Source organism: Oryx dammah, unplaced genomic scaffold (genome assembly GCF_014754425.2).
Source record: "Oryx dammah isolate SB20612 unplaced genomic scaffold, SCBI_Odam_1.1 HiC_scaffold_27, whole genome shotgun sequence".
Classification (NCBI taxonomy): Eukaryota; Metazoa; Chordata; class Mammalia; order Artiodactyla; family Bovidae; genus Oryx; species Oryx dammah.
The window spans coordinates 14,532,772-14,554,557 of record NW_024070211.1 but is presented as its reverse complement, the minus strand read 5'-3'; the positions used below and the strand labels follow the sequence as shown (position 1 = coordinate 14,554,557).

Below are 21,786 nucleotides of genomic sequence, written 5' to 3'. Positions count from 1 at the left end.
CTTTTTCATGAGTGGTCTTCTGGGGGTGAAGGTGAGAAGATTGGCCAACCTCAAGCATTGATGGGGGGATTAGACAGGTAAGTCTGGGGTTTTGTTGAAGGCTTGCCCAGGTTCTCATGGACACCAGAAGGGCAGAGACGTGAACCCAGGGGGTACTACAGAGTAGAGATGAGCTCAAGAGAGTATAGAAATGTACCATTTTATTACAAAGATTCTCACAAAAATGAATATAGTATCTCAAAATGAAAACTAGACTACCAATCTTCACCTGCAGAATTGGGGGAAGACAGAGAGGGCAGGCATGAGAACAGAACCAACCTAAAAATGGCTGATGTTACCTTAAGAGCCTAAAAACAACAGGGAGTCCCTGAAGACCCAGCCACCCCTTCTCAAATGCTCAGCAAGGGCACCTTTTCAAAGCTACGAAGCAGGCACTTCAAGATTTTGTCCTATGGCTGCTTAAGCGGATCCCTTTTACCCAGTACCCATTAGGGTTCAAGAGTTTGGAGGGATGGGTTGCAAGGCAACTACTAGAAAAGTAATGTGTGCCCTGACCTCAGGGCCCTGGTTCCTGTCTAGTCCCTGGGGATATTTATATTTAATATATTTTATATAAATACACAGAGAAATAGAAAATATAAAATCTGAAGGGCTGTGGGATAAAGGTGGGGATTTGGCAAGAAGCCGGAACTGGAGAGGTCTCTTCAGGCCAACTTGACCTCTTCCTTGACCCTGTGGAGAGAGCAGAGACTGGCATTAGATAACCCACCCTAGAGGCCTCGGAAAAAGGAAGGGCACAGTGACTTCCTCAGGCCCTTGGCTGCCCAGGTGACTGCTGAAGGCTAGAGCTTCCTAGCTCTGCCTAGAACTGCAGAAACCAACAGACTGGTCCCTGAAAGAGGCCTTTGTAAGCTGGACCAGCTGTCCCTGTGCTTTCCCTCTTGGTGTGGTGGGACAAAGGGGCTGGTGCTCCAATGCCAGGGAGCAGACAGACATTTTCCTCACCCTTTGGCTTCTTGCTTCTCTTCCTTGGTTTTCTCCTCTTCTGTGACTTCTAGAACATAAGAATGCAGGATGGTCAAGGGCAGGCCCCCGGAAAGACTCATGGGATCTCCTGAAACCCCTTCCCAACATCACAGCTCAGTGGAGAGAAAAGTACGTCCCAAGCCCTCCCAGCTAGACCTGTAGAGAACAAACAGGTTGGACCGGTTTCCCAGCCTGCTAAAGCCTAAACCCAGTGGGTGGAGGCAGCCCCCTGGGAAACGGGTGAAGCACTGGGAGGCTTGGGTGGTATGTGAGAGCCCCGCCTGACCAAGGAGAGCCCAGGCATGTCCCTGGCTCTGGAACCTGGCAGGGCTCTATCAGCCAGTGAGGATGACGAATTGAGTTTCATTCTTCTGTGGGCCACTTCTAGGAACCACAGAAAGGCCCACGTAGCTGTTCTGTGGGCCACTTCTAGGAACCACAGGAAGGCCCATGTAGCTGAGGGAGTACCCCAAGGAGCTGACAGTGCCAAGTCAGCTCCCCACCCCCACAGTGCCCTACATAAATTCATCTTCCAGAGCCTGGGGCTCAAGACCCAAGTCCTGGCCCAACCAAACTCACCTTTCTTCTCTTCCGGATCTTTCTCTTTCTCATCCTCTGTTTTGACTCTCTTGGCTTTCTTGAAGTTGGAAGAGTTCTTGCGCCCGCCTTCTCCCTCCTCGTCAGAGTCGGAGAACTCTTCCTCACAGGCAATTCGTTTGTCCGAGGAACAGACTGGGAGGTAATGAATGGGACATTCCAGTGAGAGAGCAGATTCTTTCTCTCAGCAAAGAATGCTTTTCTGCACGTTCCCGCAAAAGACACCGAGGGAAAGGGACCTGGACTCTAAATTATTCCTACAGGTACGAGCACTGGGATTCTCAACAGCTGGGCAGCTTGGACAAGGGCCTATGGAGTAGGGAGGCAGAGGCCCCCGAAGTTTGGGTCTTACTTGAGATGCGTTTGTCAGGGTCTTCTTCATCCTCATCGCCACTCTCCTCTGGAATGGCGTCCTCAGGGATGGCCTGCATTTGGACCCCAGGTGCGTGGGGCAGCATTCTCAGGTTCTCGAACAGCCGCTGTCTATGGCCAATGGTAGAGAGGTTGGCTGGGCTCTGATCAGGAACCAACCGGAGCTTGAAATGTTCAATTAGGGGTGTGTGGGGTGGGGGTATACTCACTTGATCTTTTCCAGGTACTCATTAGTGTTCTGGTTAGTCATATTTGAAGGACTGATATGAAGTTTGAAATCTGGTCCAAAGTATTCGAAGTAGTCGTTGTATGGAAGCTCTAATTGGGGTGGGGGCAGGTGAGAGAGTTAAGAGATCTGGCCACCATGGAACCCTGAGAAAAGCATTTGCAGGTTTATCTGGGCCTGTCAGCCCAGCTATCAAACAGAAGCATGCCTTTAAGATGGGGTGAGACTTGGGAAATCCTATAGGATTTCAAGTGTTTATTTTTTTTATTTTTTATTTTTGATTTCAAGTGTTTAAAAGCCAAAGCCATTCTCCAGGGTCCACACCGGTGGTGTCTGGGTGTGTGTATGTGAGTGCCTGTGTATAAGGAGAAGGCTGACGCCCCTGGTTTAGAAAAATTTAGGTAATATTCACTGAGAGTACTCTCCCCCTCACTACCCCAATTACCCTACAGAGTATGAATTCCAAAGCTATAACTACTGATAATTCTGTCCAGACCAAAAGTCAAGGGAGAATGGACAGGGGCAGCTAAAGGACTCGGGAAAAAACTGATGGCTATGGTCTGAAAATCACAAGAGGCTAGCAACAGAATCAGAGTCTGAAAAGGAGACGCTGCAGAGCCAGCGGGAAGGGGGTGTGAGCTCAAGGACACAGGAGCTCACGCACTGCCCGGACCAGTCTGGCCCTGGAGCCATTACCATTAGGGATCTCCGTGTCCAGGGCCACAGCTGTTTCGTATGTCCAGCACCGGGCGACATTGCGGATGGTGTAGCCACCTCCTCCCAGCATCAGCATAGGCAGGTTGAAGCTCTTCACAAATTCCACACACTTGGCATGCCCTTTGGTGGGAGAAGGGGTGCCAAGTTACAGGAGCACCCAGCAGGACCCTGCCCGCCCATCTCTATGCTACCTGGACTCACCTTTGATGGTCAAATTGAAGCAGCCTAACCGATCCCCAGACAGGGAGTCAGAGCCACACTGCAAGACAACTGCACTGGGCTGGAACATCTCCATTACTTTGGACATGACCTGAAAGGACACAACCTGGTCACCACCAGCCTCAAGAAAAGCTTTTGGGGTTCAGGCTGAAAAGTGTGGGTGCAGCACTTTCTTCTGTTCCTTATTCGCCACTCCTGCCTTTTCACTCTTCCCCAGGCTGAGGAGTAGAGAAAATGGAGAGCCAATCTGGGCTTCCTGTTTCCCTACTTTGTTCAGTTTTCCAGGAGTCTTCTAGCACTAGTAATCCTGAGCCTAAAACAGCCTCCTTAATAATTCCCCACATCCTTCCCTGCTCTCTAGGTCCAAGACCACTGGCTCCAAGCTCTTCTGACCCTTAGCTACATCTGCTCTATGCATTTGGTCCTACAGACTTTGAGCCTCACACTACAAAGAGCCGCCTCATTTTTGTATATCTCATTCTCACAACCAGATTCCAATGTGACTGAGGACAGAGACTGCAACTCAGGCTTCTCTGCCACCCTTACTACAAGGTATGCATCAATAGTGGGCACCTGGTGTTTGCTAAACTACTATGTGACCTAACCAGGTTACTACTCTAGTAATGGCTGGTTCCTTGTTGCTCACAGGTGAAGATTTAACTCCTCAGCATGGCCTTCAAAGCTCCCTTTGAAATACTAACCCAACAAATATTTTCTACCACATCCTTCAAGACCCCTCCCCACATCATACAGGCCTACATGCTACATATTGGCGCCTCTGCTGGAGCTGTTCCCTCTGCCACCCGCCCCCCGCCTCCTTCTTCACATGAGTAACTCCTCGTTTCTCAGAGTCCTGCTCAAATGTCACCACCTCTGTGAAATCACCTCTGACTACCCTTTCCCCAGCTCAGGCAGCAGTTTTTCTCTCTCGTTCCTCTGGTCATCCCTCAAAAACAGCATTAACCACATGTATTGGGGATGTGCCTGCCTCCCACACCATGGACTACACCATGGACTGTGAGGTCTTCAAGGACACAGATCATGCCTTAGACATTCCTGTATAACAACAGTGTTGGATAAAAGATTCAGATATATACTTGGAGAAATTTTGTCCTCTCAACTGGCCATACAGCATGTAATCCAGGGTTCAACCCCGTCTCATTTCCAGCCAGCTTCTCTTGGGGAGAAACCCCTGAGGTGCTTTTGCTACCCCTCCCTTAGACCAATCCCATTTACAGCCCAGTGGCTTGAAAATGGCCTTATAGGACTTGTCGTCAATCCCATCTCGGAGAGGGTAGTTAACAGCATAATACTTACCGGCTTGAAAATGGCCTCATAGGACTCGTCGTCAATCCCATCTCGGAGAGGGTAGTTAACAGCATAATACTTGCCTTTGCCAGCTCCAATATCCTAATCAAGAAGGACATTAAAGTAAAACTGAAAGATGAAGCTAGGAGGAAGCTCAAGGGTAGGGGCTGGAAGGCTAAGGAAAGAGGCAGTGGTTCTAAGAGACAGAAGCTGGGTCCATGAGGTGGGCCAGGGACAGAGCAAGTTAGCACCATTCCCCTCACTGGCGGGACAACTCTAGCTCCCGTCTCTGGACAAACCACTGAGTCTGCACTCAGGCTGAGAATCATTTCTGGGGCCAGAGGCTGAATATACCACCCCCACAGCATGACTGGGTTAAAGGTGGGGGCTGGACCACAGAATTAACACCCACCCCACAGCAACCCTTTTCCAGAACACTTTACTGCTCACTCCTCTGCTCCCCCACCGTCAGCTCTACGGAGGTGTGGAAAGCAAGCAGAAAGGGAAGAAGAATTCTTCAAAATTGTAAATGCTCAGTTATTCTAACGCTTGCCATAGCAAACTGACTTAATGCCACTTTTTCACCCAAGGGCCACTGGGATGACAAAGTGGATGGTTTCATTGTATCCATGCTAACACAAGCCAGAAGAGTTTAATGAATTAGCTTCCAGGGATTCTTATCCTGAGGTCCATGGATGGGCTTCAGTAGGAGGAGGTGTCTATTAACTTATTCAATATCAAACATAAAATCTCATGTACATTTCTGGGGAGAGAGCAGCTTTCAGTCAGATGGTCAAAGGGGAAGGTAACCTAAAAATACTAATAACCCTTAAATTGGTCCACAAAGGTCCCAATTCCTAGCCTGTGGGAGAGTACCTGATATTTCTAGCCTAAAATTCAAGCTGTCTAGGACATCTGAACAGTGTAATGCAACTCAGCTGTGGCCAGGAGGAAATGCAATGAGTCAGGGGGCGCCCATCCCTCACAACCCTGTATGCTCCATCATTCCCTTCCTCCAGAACAAGAAAGGGAAAGAGCGTGGCAGGTGTGTGGTCTCCAAATGGCAGAAGAGGCAGGAAGTGGGTTTTGGTGGTATGAGACAGGAGAGTTAGAGCTGGCAGCTGAGGGTGAGCTGGCTGGTCCCTGAAGGGAGTTCTCACCCGTAGGTCCCCAGTTCCTGGGAAGTACTCTCCATATTTATGAAAGGACACAGTCATGACTCGGTCTGTGGTATAGAAGGCCTCTTCCACGCCATCGCCGTGGTGAATATCAATGTCAATATACAGCACCCTCTGGTGATACCTAGGATCAGAAGGGGGTCAGGGGGTTCTGGGGGCTCTTTGGGAGTGGGACGCGCCAAGGGCGCCAGGTCCCAGCTTACCGGGCTGGCTGCCTCCCTCAGGTATCTCTAAGCACCAGAGACGTGGAAACTGGCTGAAGGAAGGTGGAAGAGCGGCAGGGTGTCTCCAGAGGCCTGACCAAGCCGACCAAGTCCGATCTTCCTACTCTACAGCCAGGGTCAACTCCAGCCACACAGAGACATTCTGGAGGCAGGATCTGAGCAGCACCTGCCCCTGATCTTGCCGTGGGCTCAGATCCAATCAAGGCCTCGTCAAGGAGAGGATGGCCAGAGACACTCACCGAACACATCCTAGCCGGCACGCCGCTAGGAAAGGCAAACTAGGGAGGCAAGCCCGGGGGAGAGGGAGTGGGGACCTGGCCTAAGGTGCTCCTCCAAGACAAGGCCAGGAAGGCATACTTTAGCAGTTCCAGGATGGCCAAGACGATATCATTGACGTAACAGAAGCCAGATGCCTCGGACTTCTTTGCATGGTGTAGGCCCCCAGCCCAATTCACAGCGATGTCCGTCTGCTGCTTATTAAGTTTCACGGCACTTGCTGGGCACCGGAAGAAAGAACACAAGCCTGTCACAAAGTCCCTCTCTCTCCTTTCCCCAAAAAACCATGGGAACCCAGTGAGAGATAGGACCTGCCTATTTAACAGCTGAACTGTACAATTCACCAGCTAACCCTCTCCCTCTGTCTACTCCAATGGGAATAAACACAATATTGGCTACTCTAAAAACCCTGTTTTTCAAACTGAAAGTGGTAAAACTCACTAATAGGCCTTAAAATTGGTTTAGTGGGCTATGGATAGTGTATATATATATATATATTTTTAAATGAGATAGACTATAGAATAAAAATAGCAGAGTAACAGTAAAGGTAACTACTCTTTTGTGAAACCAGCTGCAGAGCAAGAGAGGATGTGTGTGTGCAAGTGCGTCCATAACCTGGATTTTAAGTGTAAATGTATTTCTTACTGTGGTTCACGGTCAAAATATTTTGAAGATACCAAATGTAGTAGACAGAGGCTTGAAGTACAAATAGGTCCAAGAAGAAGTGAGAAAAATACACACCATGTGTGCAAATGCCTTTGCGGCAGTACGACTTTAACAGCAATAAAAACGTGAGGGAATCCCCTGGCAGTGCAGTGGTTAGGACTCCATGCTTCCACTGCCAAGGGCTCAAGTTCACTCCCTGGCCAGGCAACTAAGATAGATCCTTCACGCTGCATGGTGTAGAAAAAACAAAAAAACACCAACATACAGCAACTTGAGTGGACTAATTATATCAACTGAGGTTGGTCTATAACATAGAATAATCATGTAGCCACTGGATATCATGCTAAACCTTATTACAGCTAAATTTCAAAGATTTACTAGGTAGGGACTTCCCTGGCAGTCCAGTGGTTAGACTCCGCACTTTCACTGCCATGGGCCCAGGTTCAATCCCTAGTTCAGGAACTAAGATACTGCAAGCCACATGGCATGACCGGAAAAAAAAAAAAAAAATTTACTAAGTAAAAAATGTAGTAGGGAGGCACAAAACTATACATACACATTTTTGTAAAATATAGATGAGTATATGTTTTGTCTGGATACATGCACAAAGAAAAAGCATGGATGTACAAACACCAAAATGGTAATGATGGTTATCCATGACAGTGTGATTGCAGTCAGTTTTTTTCCTCTGTATACTTCTTTGTTTTCTGAGATTATATTGGGAGGTGGTAGGGAGAGGGGAGGAGAAAAAACAATGATCACAGAAAAATAAATATTTGTTAAGAAATGGTAGGGTGATCCCAGAGATAACGTAGATATTACTAATGGAAGTGGGAGATACGTGGGAAGTGTTTCTGACCGTGCTCTTTTGTAAGACACAGATGATGACACTTCCTATTTTTACAGCACTTTGCAGTTCACAAATTACTTTTATGTTCAGCATCTCAACAACCCCATGAGGTCTGCAGGGAGTTCCTGTATACAGGATGTCTTAGTAGGAAAGGACAGGCTAGGACACATATCTATACCATGTCAGATTGAACCTGGCCTCAGACTGAAGCAGAATAACATTTTAAGGACCTAACGTAAAAACCCACAGGACCATTTTACATGGTCACAGGTCAGCCTCACTAGGACAGTGGCCTAAAAGACAGACCTCATTGGTACAGCCCAGATTAGCCCTTAATGAAGGGTATATTCCTTACCCACAGAGCCACCAGTAGACAGCTGACAGAACTCAAAGAGGCCATCAAATACCGGACAGTCCTCACCGACGTTGACTTGAAAAAAACACGAAAAGGTTAGTTTCCACAATTTCCTTTTGGTTTTGTTTACATATTTATGAGCTGATGGAAAAAACACAGCATTTGGATTCAGAAGGCTTGGGTTCTTGTCCAGGCCCTCCTGCTTACTGACTGTGGGACTAGGTCTAGTCATTTAACTTCCTTGAGCTTTGGCTCATTATCTTTAACAAGCAACAATGATATCCACCTCACCTAATTCTTGAGAAGATTAATAGAAACCTTACATGGGGAAGCATTCAGCAAGTAAGTACTTGGAAAATGTTGTTTCACTCCTGAGGGAGAAAAATTTAGCCTCTTATTCCAGCCTGGGTTTGTTCCTGGATCTTACTCCAGTGGGTCAACAAGCGAGCAAAGAACAGAGACCTATACTATCCTCCATTGATGCTTAACAACATGCCAGACACCATGCCAAGTGCTTTAAATACTTGGTGTCATCTATGTTCACACAACTTTCTGAGGTAGGATTTGGTCCTGTTTTATAAGTGGGGAAACAGGCTCAAAGAGGTAACTGCCAGTAAATGGCAGAGGCAGTATTCAAGGATTGGTCTGTCCGTCCTAAAAGCCCAGGAAAATATACTCTGGTCTTTTCCCCAGTAATTTCACATACATAATCTCATTGAATCTGCCTAACAACTCCATAAAAGATGGACAGGACCAATATCAACCCCACTGTGCAGAGGAACAAACAGATGTGAAGTTAACTGACTTGCCCAAGGCTATATAACCAGGCAGTGGTAGAACCAGAGTCCAGGTGTCTTGACTCCCACAGTTCAGTGCTCTTTCTACTACAACAAGTGACAATTGGAGGAAAATTATTTCAGGCCTAAAAGGGTAAAAGTACAAACTAACACATAATGTGGAAACACATGCAAACAATAATGCAAATAAAATGAAAAAGACAGGAAGGGAAGCACATTTGAACTCTACAGACTCAGAGCTAGAGAGGAACTTTATAGCTCCAAGTCTCCGCTCACAAAAAAGGAAACTGCTGAGATATCAATGATACCCAGAAGTTAGAGGCAAGGCTGCTTGCCTCAGCCTTCACACTGCATCCACTATTATCAATAAAATTGGAGCAAAGAGAGGGAGCCCTAGGGTGAGGAGGGTAGGAGAGGCCAGCTTAGACTGTGGTGACCTGTTGACACACAGCTGAAGCTCAAGGTTTGCAACAGCCACCAGTTACCAATCCTAGTACTGTCCTAAACTTGGGAGGGTGCTCTGATCTGTAGCCCTGCCAAGAGCAGTGCTATGAGGAAGGATGGTATGCATAAGGGGGCAAGCAGAAGGTGGCCCTCTCGCTCACTTCCCAGGTAAACACTGGGAGGCTGTGTCAATAAGAACTTTGGTCCCTCAGGCCAGGCTATTTATTTATCCATTGGCAATTGATTTCCCTCTCTGGCGGCTTCCTCCTTCGGTGGGTTTGGCCTGTCTGGGTTTCTAGCTTTGCTTATACTCCTGTTTGATGTGGAGCCCTCGTGGGAAGAAATCGGTCTTTTAGAAATGAGAAAAAATATTTTCCTTCAGGCCCCACATCAATATGCAGCTCAAATGGCCAGTCCATTATTCCCAGGAGCTGTGTGATTACAGACAGAAAAGGGGTAAAATGGGAGAGCAGACCCTCACCTGGACTAATCTGTGAGACCAGAGAGGACTTTTCTATGGGTTTTCTCTCTTCCCACTATACTTTTCTCATTCGTAGCCTGGCTTTAGACTGACGGGGAGCAATACTGGGTGAGAGATATGGGAGCAGATGTAGGTTGAGAAGGCAGTAAAAAACCTACCGCAGAGAGAGATGTATGGGATTAAACACTGCCTCCAGGATAGTGCTTACTCCTTTAGTGGCGGCGGCGGTGGTAACGGGGTGGAGAGGGGAGTAGAAGAAAAGGGCATGTGATCAAATAGAGGTGTCCGGGGCTTCAATATTGGTAATACTGTCTTTCTTAGGCTGATTACAGGAACATGGATGTTCATTACATTATTTTTATACTTTTTTGTGTGCCTGAAATATTTTATTTGCAACATGTTTTAAAATACTCCAGGGACTTCTCTGGCACCCAGCAGTTAAGACTCCATGCTTCCAATGTGGAGGATGTGGGTTCGATCCCTGGTCCGGGAACTAAAATCCCACATGCCGCATAGCGCAGGCAAAATAAATAGATAAATTAAAATACTCCAGAGTCAGGAAACTCAAGTTCCATTCTCCATTCTACCACTATCTTGCTGGGAAAGTCATTTCACCTCTGTAGGTTTACAAAATGAAAAAGCATGCCTCCACATTTTATTAGCACAAGTTCCTTTTATCATGTTTCTACCATGAGCCTCATATTTTGATAGACTATCTGCCCTCCACCAAAATGCATTTATGTTCCCATTATTAAATATTAGATCAGAACTTCTAATTTAGATTCTCAAAGTCTCAAAGTGAACACAAAGCATTTAAATTACATTCTAGCCAAGAGCAAGGAAATCTGACTTATTTGGTCTTCTTAGAGGTATGACTTCTCAGGTTCATGGTGGTGGTTTAGTTGCTAAGCCATGTCACACTCTTGTGACCCCATGGACTGTGGTCCTCCAGGCTCCCATGTCCTTGGGACATGATTTCCCTGGCAAGAACACTGCAGTGGGTAGCCATTTCCTTCTCAAGGGATCTTTCCAACCTAAGGACTGAACCCCAGGGCCCCTGTGTTAGCAGGTGGATTCTTTACCACTGAGCCACCAGGAAAGCCCAACTTCCTAGGCTAGGTGTTGGAAAATACTGAAACAGAGCTTAGCTCGTCATCCCTGTTGTTCTCTCTGTACAGGCACCTCTGGTTATAAAGCACTGCACTAAGTGGCATCTCTCTGGCTCTTGTCAGTAAGTACCCTGAAGTCCTTAGAAAGCCTCATCCTTCTTACCTCCACCTCCAATGATAGAAAATCTCAGACCTAATTTTTTTAATGTACAACTTTAGAATGCTGGTTTTGGGAAAAAAGGAGCAAACTGGGAGCCAGAACCAAAGTACTGCACACCCAAGGGCTTAATATGCTGTCTGCCTTGGAAGATTTGAAAATAATAAAAGCTGTAAGTCATAAGAGCAAAAGCTACTATTCACTTTCACTGACAGTTGGTGCTTTAAATACATTATCTTACTTATCCCCCCAAACTCCGTTATAAAACAGCCACTACCGTCTTCCCTTTTGAGAAAACAAGGCTCAAAGAGGCTAGGGGACTTCCTCAAGAACACATAGCTAAGTGGGAGAGCCACAGGTTTCAAACTAAGACATCAGAGCTCATTCTTCTGCTGCAAAACCAAGCTGCTTCACTAATGAGAGCCCTCTCTGCTGAGAGCAGAGCCTGATCACTGGCCTAAATAAGTTCTGGAACCCCCTAAAGGCATCGAGAGCAAAGGAATGAATCTGTCTCACCTTGAGACAGACTAAAATGAAGTAAGACCCTGCCAATTTAGACAGTAAATACCTTAGATGGGGCAGCTGGTCCTGGAGTTGTGGGTGGTAAAGAAGCTTAATGCTTCCAAAAAGGTATCTGTAGTTCTGTAATCATTAGCAGTGCACAATTATTGTAACAAATAAATTTCTGCCTTAGGAATCAGACTACCTTGTGGCCAGTAGTAACAAGGAAGTGTCATAGGTTTCCTGGTATTCCAAAATAAACTATCATAAACTACTCAAAACTTCTAGACAATACCGCTATACTGTTTTATTACGAGATCTTAGGCGCTACATGATAATTTATAAAATAACACAAGGGAGAAATCATGTATGATAGTTTCTTCCCAAATCTGAACATATTTTTCCCCACAACTAAAACAATCACCGTAATTCCTACAAGCTGAGTGCGGCTTCTGAAATGATCTGGTTTTAAGTTCCAGGGGGCAGGGGCAGAATCACCTCAACTCAAAGATGACATCATCTAGAGTCTGTCCTAAGTAGCTGCTAAATTCTCAACTAACACTCACATAGTCAGAGCAGTTACAGCTGCATGGGATGCCATCCAGTCCACTTCACAAAAGAAAAATCTGAGAAGTGACTTGACAGTCAGTTAAGAGTCAGAGCTGGGACCTGTATCTCCTGTCTCCCTCTCCCAGACCAGTGCTTTTTCCATTACAACAATCATGTTTTGGGGGGGATGGTGTTGTGAACCTAACTGGACAATGTTCAGTCTCTATTCCTTACAATCAGGAAACAAAGCCAGTCCTGAGATAAAAGCAGCACTGTGGTGCCCTTAGGAAGCAGGGGAAATCAGGTATCACCTGAATAGGGGATACAAGCGAAGGGAGCGTGAGTCTCTCCAACTAGAAGGGGGGCCTAACGGGGGCTTGAGAGTAGAGAGGGAGCAGAATGCACTCACATCTCTGCATCTGCTTGCTGTACTCGGACATGTTATCTGGGCGGATGGAGCGTAAGAATTTAATGTAGTCATCACTGTGGTACTTGGTCATCTCCTCAGCATTGGCTTTGTGAGGGCGCTGGAAGACAGAGGGGAGAGAAGCATGTTAGCCTTGAGCACGGCCAGTCTTCACTCGGCACTGAGCTACACAGGACAAAAAGAACTCACTGATGAGATTCAGGCCTCAGGACACTCACAAGCTAGTTAAGCAAACATGATTATCAAAAGATAGTATCTCACAACCTAGACTGCAACTCAAGCTCTATTGCTTAGGCAAGTCTATTTTTTTCCCCCATTTTTTAAATCTAAAAAACTTCTAAGTTTTTAACTGTGGTGGCAAGTCTATTGCTTGGGCCTCAATTTCCTCATTTACCAAAGAGAACAACATCTACTTCACAGGAGAGTTGTGAGAAGTGGATGAGATTATTAAATCTCTTTGTAAATTGTTTTACAAATTATTACTTCAATATTAAATGTAACAATATATAACTATGGGCCAAACGGCTCTAAGAGTTCAAGAAGAAGGGGTGACTAGTACTGAGTGAAATAGATGGTAAATCCTTTATAATTCATCATCACACCAATAATTCTGATCACATCCTCCCGATAAAAACTTCCTTGAGGGACTTTCCTGGGGGTCCAGAGGCTAAGACTCTGTTCCCAAGACATGGGGCCTAAGTTCGATCCCTGGTCGGGGAACTAGATCCCACATGCTGCAAATAAGAGTTTGCATGCCTGAACTAAAGATCCCACCTGCCACAATGCAGATCCAGCATGCTGTAACCCGGCCCAGGGGAGGCCAAATAAATAAATATTAAAAAAAAAAAAAAAAAAACCTTCTTTGACATAGTAATTTCCTGGCTATCCCAAGATTCTGATTCAGCCTGTCCTCTTTTTAAAAAAGACTTCCCTGGTGGTCCAATGGTTAAGATTCTGAATTTCCACTGCAGGGAACATGGGTTCAATCCCTGGTTGGGGAAGTTCCACATGCTGTGTTGGTACAGCCAAAAAATTTAATAAAAATAAAAGTTCTCTTCCTCTCATCCCTTAAAGGTGGGTCTCCTTCAAAGATAACCCTCTTCTTTTCTAATAACCCATATTTTTACAGTTTATAAAGCATTTTCAAAACAGCTAACAGCAATTGTTTACTCTGTGCCAGCCACTGTTTTATTTGTTTGCTATCCAGTATGAGACAACCTTTTAAAGTTCATAGTATTATTAGCTTCACTCTGCAGTAAGGAAACTACAGCAGAGAAGGGCTAAACATAATTTGCCCAAGGTTACACAGAGAGAAAGCTGGAATAAGAACCCAGAGGTCTGGCTCTAGATACTGATAGAGAGATATCTGACTCTCATTTAATCCTCCTTTATTGACAAATATTAAGAATGAAAAACAGGGGCTTCCCTGGTGGTCCACTAGTTAAGAATCTGCTTCCAATGCAGGGGACTCAGGTTCGATCCCTGGTCCACGAAGATCCCTCGTGCCACAAAGCAATTAAGCCCGAGCTCCACGGCTACTGAAGCCTTCGAGCCTAGGGCTGTGCTCAGCAACATGAGAAGCCACCTGAGAAGCCTGTGCGCTGCAATGAAGAGCAGCCCCTGCTCACTACAACTAGAGAAAGCCCAAGAGCAGCAGTGGAGACCAAGCACAGACATAAATAAATAAATCTTTTATTAAAAAAAAAAAAAAAAAAAAAACCCATAGTGAAAGCAGCAAGTACTAGTTCCAAATACTAAGTTGTTTTCACTATACTAAGCCCTTAACACTCTTGACAATGTTGTCAAAGCTCTGCTTTGGTGATCACCTTCTAGATAGCTGACTGCCCAGACTTTCACTCCATCTTGATGTTCTAAGCTTCAGATTCACAATTCCAATAGCTTCCCAGCCAGTTCCGCTCACAAATCCTACAGGCACTTCAAATTCTACTGGACATAACAACTTGTTGAGAGCCTCAGTTCAGTTCAGTCGCTCAGTCGTGTCCGACTCTTTGCGACCCCATGAATTGCAGCACGCTAGGCCTCCCTGTCCATCACCATCTCCCAGAGTTCACTCAGACTCACGTCCATCGAGTCCGTGATGCCATCCAGCCGTCTCATCCTCGGTCATCCCCTTTTCCTCCTGCCCCCAATCCCTCCCAGCAGCAGAGTTTTTTCCAATGAGTCAACTCTTCTCATGAGGTGGCCAAAGTACTGGAGTTTCAGCTTTAGCATCATTCCTTCCAAAGAAATCCCAAGGATGATCTCCTTCAGAATGGACTGGTTGGATCTCCTTGCAGTCCAAGAGACTTTCAAGAGTCTTCTCCAACACCACAGTTCAAAAGCATCAATTCTTTGGTCCTCAGCCTTCTTCACAGTCCAACTCTCACATCCATACATGACCACAGGAAAAACCGTAGCCTCGACTAGACGGACCTTAGTCGACAAGAGAGTCCGAAATACAGTACTTGGATGCAATCTCAAAAATGACAGAATGATCTCTGTTCGTCTCCAAGGCAAACCATTCAATATCACAGTTATCCAAATCTATGCCCCAACCAGTGATGCTGAAGAAGCTGAAGTTGAACAGTTTTATGAAGACCTACAAGACCTTTTAGAACTAACACCCAAAAAAGATGTCCTTTTCATTATAGGGGACTGGAATGCAAAAGTAGGAAGTCAAGAAACACCTGGAGTAACAGGCAAATTTGGCCTTGGAATGCGGAATGAAGCAGGGCAAAGACTAATAGAGTTTTGCCAAGAAAATGTACTGGTCGTAGCAAACACCCTCTTCCAACAACACAAGAGAAGACTCTACACATGGACATCACCAGATGGTCAACACCGAAATCAGATTGATTATATTCTATGCAGCCGAAGATGGAGAAACTCTATACAGTCAACAAAAACAAGACCAGGAGCTGACTATTGAGAGCCTAGAGACATTCAAACTGAACTTCCAGAACTACTCTGATGCTGTTTTTGTTAGTGAAGTGTCATCTTTAACTCTGCCCTTCTTGCCTTCCATTCTGATCCACTGCCAATCATTACACCTCCACAATGGTTCTTTTATCCCCCCCTCCATAATATTGACTGCACCCACCACCTTACTTCTCCTATGCTCCTTTCCCAGGTTTCCTATTCTCCCTACCATCCATTCAGTTGCTCCAGACAAAAGTCAGAGCATCACCCTTGACTCCTCATCTGCTACATTCAAATTCTCTTGTAACTACCGCCAATGTCTCTGTCAAACCTGTCCACTTCCATCCCCAGTCACACATTTTGGCTTGGATAGTGGCAACATTCTTCTAACTGGTATCACACTCTTAACCTTAACAATTGTGAATCTATTCTCAATTGTACAGCCAGAGCAATCTAAAATTCAAACTGAATCATGTCACTCCCCTCTAAAATCCCTTCAGTGGCTTCATTATTCACAAGATCAAACTCAAATTCTTTAGTTTGGCTTGAAAAACCAAAATAATTTGGTCCCTGCTCACTTCTCTAGAATCCTCCTAAAATATTTTATGCTCTAGCCTAGGGAATACCAAATTCAAAGCACTTGTAAGAGCCAAGCAGTTTAGCTAATTTGACAAACAAATAAAAACTAGTGAGGAAATCTGGGCCTAAATGCCAGGGTCTTCTGGGTTAAATTCCATTTACTTCAAAGGTTGGATACCAACATAAAGTTCTTAAAAATACTTCGTGAATTAAACAAGAATGTTTGAGGGGCTGAATTTTTCTAATGAAATCACTGTACCAATCTGCTGAGCACAACTCTACTAGCGATTCTCTAAGGAAATTCTCTCCCATCTTTAGGCCTTTGCACATGCTATGGCCTAGAATACTGTTCTCTTCACAACCTTCTATGCAACCTTTAGGTTGCAATTGAAAAGTTAATTTCCCCAGAAAGCTGTCCTTGACCCCCAGAGTCTCAGTTAAGTTAACTCTCTCAAGTGCTCCCCTGAGAACCCTGTACTTCCTTGTCATCACATTCAACCTGTATAGAAATTGAGCTGCTTATTTTACTCTGGGAGGCCAGAAGCAGGTCTGACTGTATTCTACAAAAACAGGACAGGGGAGGAGTTCACAGGTGGCCTAGTGGTTAGGATACCAAGGGTTCACTGCCATGACCCAAGTTCAATCCCTGGTCAGGGAACTAAGACCCTGTACAGCTTGTGCAAGTGCTCAATAAAAATCTGTTGTCATAATAAATTAACTCTCATTTGGATTATTTTTGATCTAATCAGTTCCATTTATATCCAGTCTAACCCTCTTCCAATCCATCTTCCATAATGGTGTCACAAAAATCTTTAAAAAGTCAATGCCCTCTTCTAGAACATTCAATGACAAAAGAAAAGATTTTAAAGTCTAGCACAGTAATCAAGGGGACTTTAAACTCAATTTTAAAGGCCAGCGTAGGAGGAGAAGGGGATGACAGAGGATGAGATGGTTGGATGGCATCAATGGCTCAATGGACATGAGTTTGAGCAAGGTCCAGGAGATGCTGAAGGACAGGGTGTGGCGTGCTGCAGTCCACGCGGTCCCAAAGAATCAGACATGACTGAGCGATTGAACAACAACAGTAATCAAGGAACTTTACAGGGTTCCTTTCCCAATCTAATCCTCCCTGCTACCCTCTTTCATAAACATAACCATCCAGAAAATAACTCTTCTTCAACAAGACCTACAGAGCTTCCCACCACAGTGACTCTGATTAAGCCTTTCTACTATTTGAAATTCATCCCTATTCCATACCTCTGAAGGACAAAGCCAATCTCAAAAGCTGCCTCTTTTACAAAGTAAAAGCAAATCTCAGCCTAAGAACCTATCTCATTCCAGGCCACAAAGTTTCAAGGAATATGACCTCATAATCAAAAATCACAAAAGAGGACTTCCCTGGCAGTCCAATGGTTAAGAATCCCCCATGAAATGCAGGGGATGCAGGTTCAATATCTGGTCAGGGACCCAATACTCCACACGCCATGGAGCAACTCACCTCACATGCCACAACCACTGAGCCCACGTGCCACAACTAGGGAGTCTGTGCGCCACAAGAGAAGACTCCAAACGCTGCAACAAAGACCTAATGCAGCCAAATAAATACATATTAAAAAAAATCACAAAACACAAGGAAACAAAGCACCAGAGGTAAGAAGTCATACAAACAACTAATAGCAGAATCAGATCCTCAGGGACCTTGGACATACACTGAAATAGAAAAGAACAGCACTGAGAATCCCCCGGCAGTCCAGTGTTAGGATGCCAGCACCCTCACTTCAGGGGGAATAGGTCAGACCCCTTATCGGGAACTAAGCCTGCATGCTATGGGGTGTGGCCAAAACAATAATAATAATAATTTTAAAAGAGAAAAGGACTGAATTTTTATGTGACGTAAAGTGAAAGTCACTCAGTTGTGTCCGACTCTTTGCAACCCTATGGACTGTAACCTGCCAGGCTCCTCAATCCATGGAATTCTCCAGGCAAGAATACTGAAGGAGGTTGCCATTCCCTTCTCCAGGGGATCTTCCCGACCCGGGAATAGAAGCAGGGTCTCCTGAATTGCAGGTGGATTTTCCGCCAGCTGAGCTGGTAGTATTTATATACCAGTAAACGAAGATCATGGCATCTAGTCCCATCACTTCATGGGAAATAGATGGGGAAACAGTGTCAGACTTTATTTTTGGGGGCTCCAAAATCACTGCAGATGGTGACTGCAGCCATGAAATTAAAAGACGCTTACTCCTTGGAAGGAAAGTTACGACCAACCTAGACAGTATATTCAAAAGCAGAGACATTACTTTGCCGACTAAGGTCCGTCTAGTCAAGGCTATGGTTTTTCCAGCAGTCATGTATGGATGTGAGAGTTGGACTGTGAAGAAAGCTGAGTACCAAAGAATTGATGCTTTTGAACTGTGGTGTTGGAGAAAACTCTTGAGAGTCCCTTGGACTGCAAGGAGATCCAGCCAATGCATTCTGAAGGAGATCAGCCCTGGGTGTTCTTTGGAAGGAATGATGCTAAAGCTGAAACTCCAGTACTTTGGCCACCTCATGAGAAGAGTTGACTCATTGGAAAAGACTCTGATGCTGGGAGGGATTGGGGGCAGGAGGAGAAGGGGATGACCGAGGATGAGATGGCTGGATGGCATCACGGACTCGATGGACGTGAGTCTGAGTGAACTCCGGGAGTTGGTGATGCACAGGGAGGCCTGGCGTGCTGCGATTCATGGGGTTGCAAAGAATAGGACACGACTGAGCGACTGAACTGAAACAATTAAAAAATAAAAAGTTCACTTTGTGACACCAAAATGTATACTAAGAACTTATGAATAAAAGGAAAAGTCATGTGTTAAATTCTAAAAATAAATAAATAAAAAGTTGAAAAGATACAGTTTATGATAGCATTAAAAAAATGAAGTAATGGGAAAAAAAATCTAGTAAAAGAGGTGCATCACCTTTATGGAGAAAATTATAAAACTTTATATTGATAGCCAAATTCTCAACTCCCTCTCAACAGTGGAATGGATAAATTGTGGTATATTCTACAATTAATTACTATACAGTAATATGAACAAGCTACAACTATACACAAAAAATACATATTGTGTAATTCCATTTATATTAAATTCAGCAAAATTAAACTATATCATTTTAAAATGGATAATTAGGTAGTTGAATTATGATCAACAGCAAGGAAGCAATTAACAGAAAAGTCAGAATTCTAGTTACCTCTGGGAGAAAAGAAGAGGCTACAATTAGGAAGGAACAGGTTTCTGAGGTACCAGCAATGCTTTATTATTTCTTGAACTAGCCGGTGTTCATGTGTATGTTTACATCAATTTGTTAAATTGCATATTTGTTTTATGCAGTTTTCTGTGTTAATATTTCATAATAAAGAAGTTAAAGGAAATCTTTATATAAGACATTTAAAAAGACGTAATTAAATGGATATATATACAATGTTCATGGAAAACTTACTATTCTCAAGATATCAATTCTCCCTAAGCTGATGCACAAAGTCACTGAAATTTCAACCAAAAACCCAGGAGATCTGTTTGTATCACTGATGAGTTAATTCTAAAATTTATGACAAGTGCAAGAGGAAATGTCAGTTGCTCGGTTGTGTCCAACTCTTTGCAATACCATGGACTATAGCCTGCCAGGCTCTTCTGCCCAAGGAATTCTCCAGGCAAGAATACTGGAGTGGGTTGCCATTCCCTTCTCTGCGGGATCTTTCCAACCTAGGGATCAAACCCAGGTCTCTAAAATTTATTCAGAGTACAAAAAGCAAGTAGCAAGTCACTTTTTTAAAAAAAGATAAACAAAGTGGGAGGACTTAATACTGGCTATCAAGACTTCATAAAAAGCTATTATAATTAAGCCACTGTAGTAACAGCATCCTGGAGAAGGCAATTGCTACCCATTCCAGTATTTTAGCCTGGGAAATCCCATGGACAGAGGAGCCTGGCCAGGGCAATAAAGAGGCAAAGTCAAGAGAACACAGGGCCCAGAAACAGACTCCAACATAGGATCTGGCACAAAGTAAGTGCTTAATAAGTATTTGTGGAATAAATTAATAAATATTGACACTTCAGATATAAAAGTGGTGGCACTTAGCTCAGTGGGGAAACAACAGACTTTTCAATTAGCTGGAGAATATAGGGGAAAAATTTCAGTGGTTTCTTTACTTCAAATCATGTTAAAACGTCAACTCTAGATAAGTGAATATCTGTATGTGAAAGACAAACCTATGAAGATTTTTTAAAAATTAACATAAGAGAACACCTTAACGGTTGAGAAGCATTTTTTAAGACATAAAAGTACTTTTAAAAGAAACAATAAATATGACTATGTTACAATCAAGAATCTGTATATGCCATGTGGTCCAAAAATAAAAAAGAGAGAGGTAAAACTACTATAAATTGGTAAGAAAAGAAAGCCAAATGACCCAAGAGAAAAATGGGCAAAAGAAATGAAGATACTTATAGTAGAGGACATTCAGTTTTACCGGTCACTAGCAAAATGCAAATCAACACTGGGACTTCTAGCAGTCGAAAGGCTAAGATTCTATGCTTCCAATGCAGGGAACACAAGTTCAATTCCTGGTCAGGGAACTGGGGAACGAGGATCCCACATGCCATGTGGTACAGCCCAAAAAAACCAAATCAAGACCATAATTACAGTTTTTTTTTTTTCACCCATTTGATTGGCAAAATTTAAAGTCTAATTCCAAGCATAAGAGAGGATGCAAATCAAGGTATCTGTTATATATTGCCAATTCATTCAACTACAATGAAAAACAACTTGGCATTTAATATTCACAAATCCTATAGTCCAGAAATTCTGCCCCCAGATAAAGAGCCACAAGAAAATTTTGCATATATACACTTAGAGACATGTCTAAGAGTATCACAGAAAAACTGGTCCTAACATTAAAAACCTAGATACAGGACTTACCTGGTAGTCCAGTGGTAGAGAGTCTGCCTGCCAACACAGGGGACATGGGTTTAACCCCTGGCCTGGGAAGACCCCACATGCTGAGGGGCAACTAAGCCCCTATGCCACAACTACTGAAGCCTGGGCACCTAGAGCCTGTGCTCTGCAACAAGACAAGTCCATACACCACAAGGAAGAGTAGCCCCTGCTCACAGCAACTGGAGAAAGCCCATACGCAGCAATGAGGACCCAGCACAACCAAAACAATAAATTAATTAAAAAAAAAACAGAGATACAAATTAAGATTATGATATGCTGAAATGATAAAATTACAATATACTGAAATGATAAAATATTATTCAGCAGAGAAAAAGGAGAGAATTATAGCTATATGCAACAAGTTGGATAGATTTTAGTAATTATATATATTGTGAGACAAAACCAAGTCCCAGAAGATTACACATAGCATGCTAACCCTTTTTAAAAAATTCAAGAACAAGTACATAAATACTATATATTTTTAGGCACATATATACATGATAAACATAATAATATGATAAGCAAAAGAATAGTAATCACAAAATTTAGAAGAGTGATCGGGTTGTAGGAATATGGATATTCATTGCATTATTAAAATATTTAAGTATTAAGAAAGAAAAAATAAATTAAAAAAATATTTAAGTAAAGTGAATGAATAAACAAAGTAAATTCTTAAAAAAGATGGCCAAGCATGAATCTTTGGATGTTCATAAGCCAAGAAAAACAATTAACCTGATTCTATGTATTGAAGAGCCAATTACAACAGAAACACAATAACCAGACAATCAAAAAGAAAAATGGGCAGAAGGCCTGAATGGGAACTTCAGTAGGGAAA

The 21,786-nt window shown here is 43.8% G+C and overlaps 1 protein-coding gene across 1 annotated transcript in view; it reads right to left on the bottom strand.

The window, feature by feature from the left end:
• Nucleotides 1–186: 186 nt before the first annotated feature.
• The window catches only part of HDAC1 (histone deacetylase 1), a 33,249-nt gene continuing 11,649 nt past the window's right edge, over nt 187–21,786 (bottom strand). Inside the window, exons 3-14 of the mRNA XM_040228035.1 lie at nt 12,462–12,579; nt 8,015–8,089; nt 6,225–6,363; nt 5,626–5,767; nt 4,475–4,567; nt 3,140–3,248; nt 2,918–3,058; nt 2,205–2,313; nt 1,976–2,106; nt 1,606–1,758; nt 1,006–1,054; nt 187–732 (exon numbers count right to left, since the gene is read on the bottom strand). Of these exons, the coding sequence (XP_040083969.1) occupies nt 705–732; nt 1,006–1,054; nt 1,606–1,758; nt 1,976–2,106; nt 2,205–2,313; nt 2,918–3,058; nt 3,140–3,248; nt 4,475–4,567; nt 5,626–5,767; nt 6,225–6,363; nt 8,015–8,089; nt 12,462–12,579 (1,287 nt within the window). The 3' untranslated portion in view covers nt 187–704. The remainder of the gene's footprint in view (nt 733–1,005; nt 1,055–1,605; nt 1,759–1,975; nt 2,107–2,204; nt 2,314–2,917; nt 3,059–3,139; nt 3,249–4,474; nt 4,568–5,625; nt 5,768–6,224; nt 6,364–8,014; nt 8,090–12,461; nt 12,580–21,786) is intronic.